The following is a 15,780-nucleotide window of genomic DNA, read 5'->3' as shown; positions in this document are numbered from 1 at the left end:
GGTAACTAGCAGCCACCTGCTATTAATTAAATGCATCTTATTAACTGATCATGAGCAAGTGTGAGCACCTCTATGAAAACAGAGGTTTTGGCTGTCAGGTGTGTGCTGACACCAAGACAATGAGGAGAGAAATCAGCAATGATCTTAAAAGGAACTGATCCTACTCCACTCTCTGCAATTCTCAGAGAAATTACAAAAAAAAACAAACCCAAAGAGCTCTATCTCAGACCCTAGATTGTTCAGATGGCATGCTAAATCTTAAAGCACAAATGAACTGAAGCAATGCTGCAAAGAACAGGGGGGCAGTATTCTTCTACAACGATGTGACAGGCTGATAAAGTCGGATAAAAAACATTGCTTCAAGTTACTGCTGCTAATAGAGGTTCTACAAGCTGCTTTTGGCTCGATTTCTGTTAAATAAATAATGACACGTGTGGTGTGTCATGTGTTGCGCCTCATTTCAACTTTCATTTACCTCATTTTAAAACCTGGTACGGATCAAATGCTTTATAATTATATCCTGATATGTGAAACCTTAAAATTTAGTTTACTTTAGTTTTACCATTACTGCACAGAGGAGTAGGTTCAACGTTTTCCTCAAGGACGAGGAGAGCAAAGCACCGCCAAGCTTCCGACTGAGCCCACGCATCACCAGCAGTATCTGAATTACTAACACGAAATCCGACAGGGAATCCCTGCGTTCAGTCAGCATACAAAGGCAATGATATACAACAAAGAGTCCCAAAAGAAAGTCGCCAAATGTGCCCCTCACATTGCAGTTACACTGTTGTTTTCTCACCTGATATCCATCTAACTGTGCCACCTCTCACCGACGCACACAGCTGACAGCAGTCCGCAAAAGACACGCGGACAGCGCATTTTTCAATTACGCTCCGACGACTCAGAAGTTTGGCAAAGGCACAAACTCTAAGAAGAGACATGTTGACATGTAATAACCGCGTTACTTCAGAACACTAGGCAGCCATCTTAAATGAGACCAAGCTAATCGCAAGGAGCGATATTCGATGTTAAAGGCTCGATGAGTCGAGTGCAGACTAATCGAGTTAAGCGTTGTTGTTTAACGTATTTGAATGACCAACACTAATTAGACAACAACAACTTCTTCCCAAGTGATGTGTATTCATTTATTTCTCCCTTGAATATTTTAGAATTTTAAAATTTTATTCAAATTTATACTTTTTTCTTTCTGTTTAACGATTAATAGATGGACTTTTCATAGTGCTAGCCGGTTGAGTTCTGATATCATGACTCTTTTGACTGTCAAACAGTGGAGCAAAGAGGCCCATACAAAGATAAATGTACACTGCCTACAGTCAACATAAAGGAGTGACTTTTCTGGCATGTTGGTATACATGTACAAGATAGCAGCAAGGTCAGGCCGTAGAACTTTACTTTTGGACTGTGCATCTCAAACCACTGGCTTGTATATAAGAGAGACTGTTCGCTATTGAACAAGAAATATCTTAAAAGCTTTTGGCTGCAGTTGTCCATAATCTAAAGCAAGTCAAGATCCCAGCATCTAGCTGACTGACCATCCTCCTCCTCTCAAACACATGTTGCTCCGGGAGGACACTTCGGTACTTCCCGAGAACCTCACAACCACTACCAGATGTGTGTTGGGAGAGATACCGACATCTGCCACTTCAATGGGATGGTGCTACCTCTGTGTGTGTTAATGTGGAAATCCCAGAAATACAGTATGTCGGCTTACATGAACAGCAGCAGTGTTTTGCAAAAGACCTTCAGAAATATAGGAATTCCAACTCCCAAAAACCTGCCTTTGTAGTGGTTCTGTTACACTAACACACATTTGAGGAAGGTCTATGACTTTTGCTGAGAAATTTTAAGAGAGTCCAAAATTTTCGTTCGATTTTCACTAATTTGGTTATGTAAGTTTTACCATCAGAGAAAATGTTTAAAAAATGTCATTTATATGACACTAAAAAATTTTTAACTACTTAATTTTCTGTGTTTTCAGCAGCATCGGTGAAATATTTATCTGCTGCAGTGTGGTGTACTAAAAGATGAATTATGTTTGGCCTGTAGGTGGCAGTCTCACCACAGCCATTCAAGATGGGGCCTGAAGTCAAATTGGTGGCAAAGGTGAAAATGACTGTCTTACACGATTATTGAGTAATAAGCAGTAATGTGGCCGAATTCTCTATGTACTAGTTATATATACTAAAATCTGCTTGGATTTCTTGGATTTTCATTATTGTAGTATCAGTCATCTGTGTGCAGATCTAAATACTGAATATTAAGCGGGTAATGTAACAAATTTGCATAAGATCTTTTATTGTGTAAATGTTAATTAAAATGCACATTTGGTTTAACGTTCTCTTTAAGGAACTTAAAGCTTCTACACTGAATGCCATCAAATTCAGTCAGGTGAGTATGACTTTTAAAGTACAGTAGTACAGTATTTACACTCCTGCAGTTATTCTGGCAGTTACTTGATCTAAACTTCCAGGAAATATTGCATACCTTTATTGCCAGTGAAGTAATCTGAGGCTCGTAGTGAAACACGTAACATGCTCTCCTGCTGTCTAAGCCCAGAGTACTCGTTATGGCCTGTTGGAAATTATTGTCTTCTTTTTCTAGACAGCTTTTGAAGTTCAACTTTCATATATTTTAAATTAAGTGTGACACAACTTCAAATTGAAAGTAAAACTGAATTTATTTCATTCACATCCTGTATACTTTCTGACCCCCAGCAGTGTCAGCCTCCCCTTGTCATGCGTCCATAAAGCATTCTTAAACACTTTAGCAGCTCTTTGTGTCTCGGCAGGCTGCAGGTTAACACAAGCACTACTTGACAGAGAGAAAGAGAGAAGGGAGGGGGGCCAAAGAGGGAAATGAGGTCCGGGCAGTACATCTTTTCTCAGTGGAGGCAGCGGCTGAGAGCACAGCGGTGGGTGTCTGCTACTGAGCTGTAGGTGAGGATCAGGAGGTGTTTGTTGCAACGGTTCACGAGCAGGGCCCCTTGACAGCCTCGTTTGATGTGGTTTGGCCCCTGTCGGCGGCTGGCTCTTTGCACTGGTGTGACAGTCATTGCCGGGTGAGTGACTGTCAATGCCCCGACCGACAAAAGAGGAGAAGACAGGCATTCATGGGGCCTGATAATGGCCAGGCCAGGACAAGGCTGCCATTCTCATACACTTTGATCATGTGGATTCTTTTGCACACCTTTGTAGGGGCTCCCTATTTGTTTAACACATTGAAGACGGCGGTTTTTGAAACTGCTTCACCTGGTTAGGGAAACTTGATGGAGAGATGTGTGTATTGCTAAATGCCTTTGGCATGTTTTTGTGTGTGCTTGTTAACCTCTCCTTGGTGTGCACTCTACATCACTTACATTGTAAAAATGTGGTAGCTTGTGTGTGGAAAGCAGGCTTCTTCACCCAGCTTCTCTATAGAACTTCCATACATGAACCTCGGAATTCATTTTTTAAAATATATATTCTACTCCAAGACCATACATTACAAAAACTGCTCATCCCATATCCATTAATGTCCATTACAGGGAGACTGACCTCAGAAGAATCTTGTGGTCTTATTTAAGGGCTTTTAATGGACTGATGTACTCACACTACTCTTACAGATTTTCCACACTCGTCCATCTTAAGATCGACTGAGATGTGAAGACGTTAAAATGTCCTGTCACGTTTCGTGCCACGCATTTACATGTTTATCTTTTTGGAATAATTTAGGAGAACCATGGTGTTGGGCCAATCTCCATATCAAGATTTTATTTCATCTGTGTCTTTTTTTATATGCCTCTGATAGATCAGATTATCTGTCTACAGAGGTTTAATCATTCCTAACAACAACTTGTGAAGAACTGTGAGTCTGCATCTCTCAGAACTTTTGACACCATCAGATATACAATCCAGTTATCATAACATTGCTGACAATAGACAGTAGTCACGAAGCAGGACATGCAAATGTCCTCAGTGGACAGCATCCGTACATTTGTCAGCCAGCTACATCTCACAGATAGCGAGCACACCTGTGCTAGCTCTAGAACAACAACTCTTGGACGCTCTGAAATGATAAGCAATTACTGCCACTGAGCGACATGTATGATACAACTTCCTTAGGTGAGTGTTTTAATATTTTATGCTTTGGAATAAGAGGAAGCAAGGTATTTTATCTGTGACGATTCTTATCTAAAACAACGATAACAAACACACCAAAGTTTTAAACTAGCACAATGTGAGGCTGCTTAAAAGCACTATTTCAAGGGTAAGTAGCTACAGGAGAAAGAGCGAGACAAGGATTTAGCAGGAAGGCAAAACAATTAATAATAGGGAGCTATTACTGAGGGTTTGTCAGTTCTAGGAAGGGGGTCATATTTCAGACCCTTTTGAAGACTTTGATGGTACAAAACAGGCCTCATTATAGAGATATTATCTCTATTCATACACTTACAGAGCCGCTTGGATCCCTGCTGGGAGAGATTAGGTTCCTCTACTTGGGAACATCCTCCATGGGTGCCGGCTCTCACTGTTTTCAGTTCATGGCACACCCACGCTGCATGGCTCAACTCCGTTAAGGGGGAAACTAATCCAGGATCTTTTTAGCCATTACTCTTTGGATGACATTGCTAGTCTTACGGTTGGTCTTTCTACCATGTTTTTTTGAAAAAAAAAACAAAAAAAACAACAACCTCAAGCACTATTAGATGGAATACGTTGACATTTTGTGCAGAGATACATGGTCCCCAGGGGGCACATCTCACTGACTTTCTCAGTCACCTGATATTTCCCCTTTCCAGGCATGGCATTTGTGGTGTTCTCAACCACTACCGGATGGATTGCCATCATATTCTGCTCAGATATTCTTGCCCACACACATTAGTATGAATTGAGATCAATTCTTTAACCTTTCTGCTACTGCCATCATTAAAATTGTAATTTTTTCCACTGCTTCTTAAATGTCTAATTAATGGTATTCCTTTATGCAGGGTCTGTATTTGGAAATGATAGCATGCTCGTGCAATGATGCTTAGAGCAAAGGTCTAAGAACTACTACTATAGCCTCAAAAAGCCATTAGCACCAGTCCCGCATTTTTTCAAAGCTCCACTTGTGCTCGTTTCTGCTCTATAAAATTAGAAATTATGCATCCCTACATGCTGACTGGATTACAAATTGAAAACATAAACTAGACTCTGAACAAAACTAGCTTAAATGGAAATTTAATCAATTCTTATCTGTTATAATTGTGAATCACAAATTGCTGTAGTTTTTGACATCAAACATTCACACTATAAAACATCAAGACATTGCATGCTAAGATATTAAAACAAAGAGACACGTTATGCTTGTGTGTGTGCTCTGGCACTGAGCTCAGACTCCAAAAATGTACTTCTAAGGCGCCACAAAGCAATCTGCTGCCACATCTGATTTTCACATGATGACTGAGCTTTGTTGTTGACCTCAGGAGGCGCTCAGATTTTTGACAAGTTCTGCTCTACATTGGAATGATTGTATGATTTTAATTACAGGAAATTTCAGAATAGGAAGGACAACTGGGACTTCCTTGGGACTCTTTTTGCCCATTTTGCTGTCCATGGCTTTATGTCTTTGTATTGTTGTGTTTTGGCAGTGACACAAACATAATTATTTGTATTTAATTATTCTTTACTTTAAGTGGGCTTCTCTTCTTGACTAAAATACTTTTAAAAAAATTGTATTGCACATTTTGGGAGTGTCTGACGTTGTTTTGAGCATCATTAGTGAAATATTGTAAAAGTACATGTTGAGGCCAATGAAGAGCTTAGAGTAAATAACATGTGCAGCAACCTGGGAGCTTCCTTTGTCCAAGAATAGTAAGCAGAGGGAATTCAGCAAAGGGAAAAAAAGGGGGCTTTTGTTCATGATGAAGCAAAGACCTTACGTCAATTTCATAACAAAGACCTTCTTCCGACCGGGCAAAGACAGAATGTTAGGTTGGCTGGTGTTTCTAAATTGTCTGTAGGTGTGAATGGGAGAGTGACTGGTTTTAGCCTTGTGATAGACCTCTTCAGGATGTACCCTGGCTCTCTCCATATGGCAGCTGGGATAGGCTCTAGCCCAATCACGACCCTGAATTGGATAAGCGGACAAAAATAGATGGAGAGATGCTTCTCTTCGTCTGCATGTTCCTCTTACTATTTTAAGTGATGCTGATAAGCTCGTTTAAAGCTCCTTTAAATTCTGATAAGCTGAAGAGAAATGGAAGCAACGTTTTTAGATTTATGCTGAAACTAGTCTTTACATGGAGGCTGGCAGGCACCAAGTTCAAGATCACAATGGCATGTATAGGAATGGTTTGAGCGATCTGGGATTAAAAGTTGAGCGTAATTAGTATGTGACAGAACGCTACAACAAAGGTGGACATCCAGGCAATGATATACCTGCTGCTCGGTCTGTGGCTTCTTGTCAGACTCGGGGACCACAACATTGTTTTTTGTAGACATTTCCCTCATTACTGGGTTTCAAAAATGTCGGTTTACTATTTTAGTACCTGGTCAGTACCAGGTACTATGACCTAATATGAAACCCTGAAAGCTGGGGCAAACTGTGGCCATGCAAAAAGGGCTCAAGTCTCTAGCGGCAGTCAAAAAGCCCACAGAGTGTGAAGTGACTGTCCCACTTGTGAACGTGAAGCCCTCGGAAACACCTCCAGCACTGGACAAGTGTGGCCTCAGGTCAGGGTGCTAATTGAAACGAGGACCCAAATAAAGAAAAGGAGATGAGTGGCAAAGCTAATTGGTAATTTTTTTCATCTTGTGTTCTACGCTCTTACGCATACTTTTGAATCGCATTAGTTGTTCCTGGCTGCTGGCTCTATGTTATATTCACCATAAAGATTAAAGAAAAGAAGAAAGGAAGTGAATCTTTTTACCAAAATGACAAAATTTTCCATAAATTTCAAAACTATTCAAGAGGTTTTTGTTAGTTTTCTTTATATTGTTAAAAATTTTAATAAAATAACGCATTGACTGTGCTCGTTTACCTTGATCTAATCAGGCTTATTACACAGCCTCTAAAAACAGACAAGTGGGTGAACTCACAAAAAAAAGGTGTTCTTCATTTCCATCCTGCTCTGCCAAATTAAATGGTAAAGATCAGAGACGCCGTTCCATTGAAATATTAACAAAGGTGATCAGAAAGACTCTCAGACTTCATCTGGACTAGGTCTACCAACACTCACAACCTGCTCTGTGTTTCTGACTGCTTGATGATTCAAACCAGCAACCATTAAAAAAAGGGGGGAAGGCTCCCTTAATTTGCCCCATGTGCAGAGTGAAAGTGTCAAAAAAGGTTTAACTGGACAGCAATCGAGCTGATTTGACTCTCACCGTTCACATCTTGAAAGACAGTTTGAACCTCTCCAGGTGTCTGTAACCACAAAAAGCAGAAAAAATCCTCAAGTTTAAAGGCAAACTACCTATTTCTCACAGAGCAAAGTTTTCTGTAAGAGATTAAAATGAGGATGGTGTTTGATGTAAGGCTTCTCATTTGTTTGAAATGGTTATGAATGAGTGCAGTGGCCCCATCCCCCCACCCTTCTCCTGGCCCTGCCCAGGATAAAATGCAGGACAACTGAGCCGCTGCCTTCACAGAAGAGAGGACTGACTGACTGCACACAGCAGAGCGTGGCTTCGCTTGCCTCACTGCTTCGCTGCCCTGTGCTCGCAGACTCTGACACACACAGACACACTCTCGCTGCCTCTCTCTGTCACAAACACCTCCCATACTCACTCCCTCTCTTTCTCACTCACTCTTTCTCTCTCAGTATCACATACACACACGCACACACACACACACACACACACACACACACACTAGAAGTAGTCAACTCTTTCTCTGCCACGGGTCAGCAATTCAGACAGGCAACTTGTTCCTACCCAGCTGGAAACAGCAGAGCATTGCAAGGTGCACGCACACATGCTTAAACTGGCACAGAAACACACTTGTACATTTACACTCACTCATTCAAACACACGTATGTGAATCCTCATAGAGCCCAGGACTTTAATTATGGACCAGTGAAGAAGACTTCAGTCAAAGGAAGAGACGACAAACAAGCAAGGAGCAGCATCAAGGAGGAACTTCAAAAAACTGGATTTGTTAAATTGCGACACTTTGTTAAAGGAGGAGAAAAAAAGAATAAAAAAAACACAACTGAAGATGACAACTGGAGGAACTCTGGCAAAACTGATTCTGTAGGAAGGAAGGCCCGCTTTCAGCTCAAAGTGGAGACTGGCTGTGACATCCAGAGGATTTGCTGTAAGTGCCGCTTCCCTTCCTTCTCTCCCTCCACAGGGACTTCTCCTGATCATCAGCATGCCTACAGCTTGCACAAGGTGCACCTTGGGAGTCTGACCCACCATGTGCAGATGGACGGCGTCCGCAGTTAATTTCTGTCCTGAAGCTGCCCTCAGCACCACCGCTACAACTGCAGCCTCTGCCGGTCCACATTTCCCCCTGCCTAGTGCAGCCTCACTCTGCCTGGCATGCTTCACCGTGCTCTTGGTCACCGCTGGTACTGTCACGGGGGCCTGTCCTCCTCGAGTAGGGCATGAACCCCTTCAGGTGCTCGCAAGCGGAATCAACTGTTCATGGACACTGGAAAGGCACACGCGCAGTTATAATCACTTAGAGGGTGACGTCCGACTTCGGCGACTTTACTCTGCCAACAAGTTCTTCCTCTGCATTGACAAAACCGGCAAGGTGGACGGCACTCGACGTAAAAACTACGCTGACAGTAAGTAAAGTGAGAAAAAGTTGCATATCTGAAATTTGTGTCAGAGGGAGGATGCCCTGTGACGTTTTCGGATTTATTTTTATGGCTGAACTTTCTTATCTGTTCACTTTTACAGCTGTTTATGGGGATATCCCTTAGTCATATCACTGCTGAGCAATTTGTGTTGCGTTGTTTAGAGCAGGGCGGAAGCGTTGCTAGGTAGGAAGGGAATAACCTAGAGATGGTTTAGACCCCTCGTGGGACAGCAGGCACTGAGGAAAGACAAAGTGGTCTTGGAAAAAAAAAAGTTTCCCTTTCACTGGGAATTAACCTGTCAAAACTGTGGTGAAAATGCATCAGTCATACTGAAACACATTTCTGAAACACTTTTTTCCAACACAGACCAATTTGTAATCTTCACAGTTCATCTGCTCTGTTGGTAAATGGTAAATGGACTGGTCCTTATATAGCGCTTTTCTACTCTATCTGAGCACTCAAAGCGCTTTATTGTGATTTTATATGGCTTTCTGTGGGTGTGCATGCAAGTAGGAATTTCATGTAAAATTCTCTAGCAGTGTGGCTTTGCCCCGAAACCCACATTATGTCTGACGAGTTAAACAAGATAAACTCAACTGGACGGGCATATTCAGACAGATCTGTGTCGTTCAGTTTGTAATCTGTCGGACAATCTATGCTTTGTGGACACTTGAGAAAACCTTGTTCATGCAGTGATGGTTTCTTAACCACCATTACTTGACCAGGTCAGATGAACTGATTCTGGTCATGATCTGACCTTCCTCTCCATTAGTCACTGGCTGACTGACTTATTGGACAGCTCTTAGAGACATTTTTGCCTTTGACTGTAATATTTATGTGTTTGGTTCTTAATGCCTTTTTATACAAGGGGGTGAGTCAGAGTTTTTCCATACAGCTACTGGGGGAGAACAGCTGCTGCGTCCAGCTAACAAGCCAGTCAGTCTGTTGCCACCATTTCAGTGATCTCCAAGCGGCAGACTGGATGACATTTGTTAACCTGTCGGGATTAGTCACCTGGCAGAACCTTTAAAAGCCACACACACTGGTATAAATTCAAATTGAGATGAATTATTACTGTGTTAAATTTGGACCCGTGGGCATATCCAAGTTGGGACATTATTCTTTCACATTAGTGGTAATAAATGTCAGCTACCATAACAAAATACTACTCCCAAACTTTGCTTGTATTTGACAGTTTGACAGAAGTCATGCCGAAGGACTGAAAGACATTTGGCAAAAAGAAGAAATTGACATTTAAAATGTCTTAAAACAGCAAAATTGATTGTGAAATGTATGCTTTTTTACTTTTTGCCAATTGGGTCATTTACTCTTAGGAGGCTGTAGTAGCCATTAATGAAAAAGTACAGTCCCCTTAGATGTAATGTCCTCATACACTTTAGCCATCATCCTCTCATTTCCTTTGGTGGAAAGAACGGTTCTTTCGGCACTCACACAGAATGAGGGTGTGTTCTGCACCCTGAGCTGAGCACCGTGCCAAACCAGCGGTCATGTAGGCTTTGCCTTAGATTTAACAAAATGAACCTTGTGGTCAGCCTGTGGTTGCAACTCACACTGGGACAGATCTGGTTTAAGACCATTTTGAGATCTCCTTTTCTGTTTAAGAGCACTGTTACTCTTGCAGAGACCTTGAAATTAAACTGTAAGTGTCCTGAGCAAGAGAATTTCACTATGCTATAGACTGGAGGCAGAACAAGTAGAAAGTTATACATGGTAAATGACGTAAATCAGGTACTAGACATGAAAGACAATGCATTAGTAATCTTTTTTTAAGATTTCTAATAAATTGAGATATATTTTTTCCATCTGATTTAAAAATAGTGTAATATATATGATGTAGCTTGTGGGAATCTACTTGCAAAAACACATAGATCCTTACAGAGACCAATACCGAGAGACCCAGTACTAATTCTGCCTTTAATATACTTGTGTAACCTATAGCGTTTCCTAGTGCTAGTCTTAGCCCCATCCTCCACCTGCTCCGCACTCTGTCCTCTGGTTTGCCCTTACACTCTTGTCGACACAGCTCTGCTGCCCCGACAGCTTTGCCTGCTACACCCAAGCACCGTCCCTCACCTCCGCCTCACCAACCTCAGTTTTTCCAGCCCCAGCTCACAACTCTCAGGTGCAAAAACAGTTGGAATTAGTCAACAGACTCGCTGCTAATTGAGGCTGGAAAATATTGTATCAATCCCAGTGGAGTAGGGGCATGGAACAGCTGAGGGAAGGGGCAAGTGGGAGACATGCAAACTTAAAGGGCTCGAGGATTTAAAGGATGAGACAGCTGGACGGGGCTGAAGGGAGATAAAGAATACAAAACACGTATGTGGCAAATAAACCTGTTTTTATTTTACAGTCTTCAGTTTTAATTCATGATGAACGACTTATGAGTGTGACATAAAGAGCCTAAAGTCAATTATCAAGTCATTAAAACAGCCTTGTAGTTGAAGGACAGTTTTAATTCTCTTTTTGTACGACTATGTAGAAGCAGACTAAACAGCCTGAATATATATCAGTTATGAGCCCCCCCCCCAAAAATAAAATCAAAATCAAAAAGAATTATTTCATGTGAGTATGAGTGTGGAAATACACAGAAAAATCACACTAAAACAAAAACAGTAGACTCCATCCACGAAATTTCCTCAAGTTTTTTTTTTTTTTTTCAGTCAGGGAAGTTGTAAATTATTCGGCTATATTTGTTAATCAAACTAGAGACAAATCAAGATAAATTATCTTGCTATGATCTGAGTACATCCTGTCAACCTACATGCTCCAATTATAGTTCCACATATAATAAAAAAAGATTATAAGTGTTACTAAAAATAACTTGAAACAGCCGCACGAAGAGTCAAAGTGCAGTCCTTTGAGAGACCAGAAGGGAGGGTGACAACATGTTTTTCTTTTGAACTATGGTAAAGCAGAAAATGATCTAGAGGGAAAAACTGTTTTTCCCTCTAGATCAGTTTTTCAAAAACACACCCAAGTGTTTACAAAAGCTTCAGAGGCAGGTACACATCATATCCTGTCATGGGCTACTGATCGTAGCCTGCTAATTAGACTGTCCTGAAGCACAACAGCTGCGCAGACACACCCGGCAACTGGTTTGTGATCAATTACAATAGTTATAGGCGCCTAGTGTATTAATACAGCATATGTAATTATTAAAGTCCAGTTTAATTAACAAATGAAGGCTACTTGTAATTGTAATTGTCAAGTCTGTGATCTATTTACAAAATCTTTTTTGGCAAGCCACCCTGTGTATATTTTATTGCATGTTTTAATTTTTTCCTCATATTTTAAATAGATGGACTAAATGTGTGTGGCTACAATCATCAAACACTTGGTCGGCCTCCAGTAGCATCAGCCAGTTCATAAAGTGACACCGCTACAACTGCAAAAAGTCACTGTGGCCAGACTAGCTTAATTTTGCCTCTATAGCCTCTCAGCTCTCGCAGCCGGGGTGTGATGTATTTACTAAATTTCCCTTGGTGTGCAACATGTTACTGTTTGATGTGAAAGTTTTCCAAGTTCATGGGTGTATTTGACTTGGAGCAAAACCATGGGGTGAAAACCTTCCACCCAACTGAAATATGTTGTGGAAATTATTAAAAGTTTTCATACACAGGGGAAACTGTCACTCACAAAAGAGAGACTGACTTGAATTTTAAAATCATAAAAGGACAAGACAAGTGTGGCGGACAGTCTTGCAAAGACAATATTTTTGTTTTTTTGTTTTTTTAAGATGGACAATGTCAAAAAAGGATGTGGAGTAGGAGCAAAAAAAATTTTATCTTTATTTTTTAACTGTAAAACTCAATTTATTGCATTTTACAGAGAAGTAGTTTGTGAAACAACATTTATTTTTATTTACATTGTCATGCACGTCTTAGCACAGATATTTTCACATACACAAATTTTAATTGTTTAAGTCTCACTTGTATATAGTCATGTGCTATACTGCTACTCATTTGTGACATACTAAAGCCCTAGTTGACTACGCATGCATAGCGCTTTAAAGCAATGGCAAAACAAAGCATCAGGCAATTTAAAAATACCAATGTTCATCATCGACCCACGTTTTACTTTGGGGACAATGTCACTAAACAACAGATTTTACAAAATGTCTGTTCTGTGCTGTCTGCCATTTTAAAGGTGGAAAGAGGGTTATTCTACCCTGGCCTTTTTTTTAACCTCACCATGACTCACCATTAATTCTGCTATAGCTCAGACGGGGATGTGTGACTGGATCAACAGCACCAAGGCTGGAGGGGCCAAAGGGGGAAGCACCTGGCTGAAGGAAGTACTTTGGTGTTTTGAATTGGAAGAATACACATGTTAATGAGGCTAGGAGAAGGGCTGGGGCGTGCTCTGCTTAGTATTGAGGTGGAAATTAAAGGCTAGAAGAGTGCTGGAGCGCTTCCCGTTGCTCATTAGGCATTAAGGTTTCCTCTGGGTTGTCTCAACTGAGAAGGGATTCGTGGACATTTTGGATGCCAATAGGAGGGTAAAATCCCACGAATCATGCATTAACCCCCCAGTCTTCACTGTAAAGGCACGTCCACAGCTTGTCTGAGAAAAAAAAATGAAATCAGTACTTAAATTGTGGTTTGTGTTATTAAGAGACAAAAAACCCCCACATAAAACATCACAGATACACGTTTATGTTTAACAGGCATGTTAAAATCCTTCATACAAATTTACAGACTATCACTGTCCTGGGAACATTGGAGGACAAGAGTGTCAGTGTCAGGCTAATTAGCAGAGCATCCCTGGTTTCTGCCACATGGGTTTGATGTCTTGAATGGGCCCTAGAAATGTAGCAATTAGTAGCTAACAACCTTTAGTAGTCTGGCTCCAGCTCCTCTCTGGGGTTTACGGGGTTCATCAGCAGGTTTATAGAGTCTGACTTTGGCACTGACAACCGAGTCCTTTATAACATCGCACAGCTATGGACATCCTGTGGGTGTGAAGGTAACACAAAAGGGAAGACTTCACAGTTCCAGCAACCAACAGCTTGAACCTTGACACCATTGACTGAAGACGTGCTCCTTAAGTTTGTAAAAAGCAGAGAATGACTTGATAGCAAAATAGAAATACATCAATATCCAAATGGTTTTACCAGAAAAGTATTAAGGTCCATAGTAGACCAAGACTACCTATTCTATAAATATTAATTGGGCCATGGAGGATGAGTAGTTTTTGCATTACTTTTCATCCCCTTCGCATAAGGAGACTTGTTGCTTTCCAAAAGCTACACTATGATTTAGGTGCTTTAAACATCAGTGTAACGAGCAACAATTATTGCCAGTAGAGCAACGCAAATCTGAACATGTTCACAGCCAAGCTCTTCATTTTTAGAGTGAAAAATATGGCCTTTTCCTCAATGTGAGCACATTAGTGCTCTTATTACAGTAAGAGCTTTTTGTGGAAGGTGTAAAACATATTAATGAAATCAGCTGGGAACAGACGACTAGCTAGCCTTACTCATGCAGCACCACATGTTTGAAATCATTCACCAAAGGAAATATTCATGAAGGAGCAGCTGCCACTTACATCTCGAATCGTACACATGCACACACACGTGCACTGACGTAATCAGCCCACTGAGACAGAGGAAAGCGGTCTTGCCTCAACCTTAGATAGACCAAGACATTTTGACCCTTCCAATAAAGCCTCTCACCTCGCCGCTTGAACTGAGCCAGACATCATGTCTTGGACGGCGTTTAACCACTGGCCCAGGAATAAAGAAGCTGAAAGAGAACCCCTGCTGTAGATGGGGGGGAAAAGAAACAACTTAGCATCCCTAAATACAGTCATGGCTGACTGACTACAGCTACAAGAGTTTAAAGGTGTTTGAATTTAACCTAAAATTACTGGAAGAATTGCACTAGGAATGCAATGCACCTGTTACCCTTAAAGCACATATGCCTCTCTGTAAAGTTTTATCATAAGAGAGCGCAATAGGAGGCTATAAAACCAGAGGCTATTCTCTGAGGTGACTTTCAGGTGAATCTGGGGCTTCTCTACCATATAAGTTACAAGAACACGTGGAAGCTCTAGCGCGTGCAGATTTTAATCTCTCTCACAAACATAAACAGATCAACCAAAGCCTGCCTATCAGCCTGTGTGGCAAAATATTGACATGCTGTTAGGCAATTAAGTCATAACGTGTGTGATTTTGTGTACGACTGCAGAATGACAATCACACACCTTGCGTCTACTACGGGCTAATCGCAGTTACATCAGTGCTAAAAGTTATTAGAAAGTCAACATTAATAAGTCAACATTCTTTATCATGATGTTGTGTCATGTTTTCTGGGCAATTTAAGATTATGTTAAGAAACTTTATGCCTGACTAAAAGTCTACAGTCAGGCAAAGAACTCTTAAAAATGTAATGCTTATTTAAATAAAATCGCACTGTTAAAACTGGCTTTGGATGGTGAATGTTAAGGGGATTACCAAATTTGGAACCAAATGTAGAAATGCATATAATATAACTTGCAGCTGGATTGGACCTTAAAGGAGAAAAATCTATAAAATCAAAAAGGTTTTACTGCATTTTAACGATATTTGGTTCAAAATAATGCAATAATATGTAAGATATATTCAAAAAACTGAGGCAAAGAGGTTACCTTAGGGCTATTTTCACCATACTTACAATCAGTGTTGGTCAAATTACTTGAAAAAGTAATCAGTAACTAATTACTAATTACTTCCCCAAAAAAGTAATCCCATTACTTTACTGATTACTTATTTTCAAAAGTAATTAATTACTTAGTTACTTTTTAAAAACACAATTTACAACCTGAATAGGTGATAAAGCGATAGATCTTTCAGCCCAATTCTACTTTTTCTGCATAATCCATCATACAAAATGTAATCAAATGGAAAAGTCCCTTTTTAAAACTTGTTTTATCAGTTTTAATCTTTTAACTTTATGCATCAAGCAAAAATTTAATTATATGCAACA

At 40.6% G+C, this 15,780-nt stretch overlaps 2 protein-coding genes across 2 annotated transcripts in view; one reads left to right on the top strand and one right to left on the bottom strand.

The window, feature by feature from the left end:
* polrmt (polymerase (RNA) mitochondrial (DNA directed)) overlaps positions 1–996 on the bottom strand; it is a 54,514-nt gene extending 53,518 nt beyond the window's left edge. Inside the window, exon 1 of the mRNA XM_026159254.2 lies at positions 800–996. Within this exon, the coding sequence (XP_026015039.1) occupies positions 800–941 (142 nt within the window). The 5' untranslated portion in view covers positions 942–996. The remainder of the gene's footprint in view (positions 1–799) is intronic.
* A 6,632-nt stretch (positions 997–7,628) lies between these two features.
* fgf22 (fibroblast growth factor 22) overlaps positions 7,629–15,780 on the top strand; it is a 29,335-nt gene continuing 21,183 nt past the window's right edge. The window contains exon 1 of the mRNA XM_026159262.2: positions 7,629–8,776. Within this exon, the coding sequence (XP_026015047.1) occupies positions 8,401–8,776 (376 nt within the window). The 5' untranslated portion in view covers positions 7,629–8,400. The remainder of the gene's footprint in view (positions 8,777–15,780) is intronic.

Source organism: Astatotilapia calliptera, chromosome 23 (assembly GCF_964374335.1).
Source record: "Astatotilapia calliptera chromosome 23, fAstCal68.1, whole genome shotgun sequence".
In the NCBI taxonomy this organism is placed as follows: domain Eukaryota; kingdom Metazoa; phylum Chordata; class Actinopteri; order Cichliformes; family Cichlidae; genus Astatotilapia; species Astatotilapia calliptera.
Note: the sequence above shows the minus strand (reverse complement) of the source record. Positions and strands in the feature narration are given on the sequence as shown.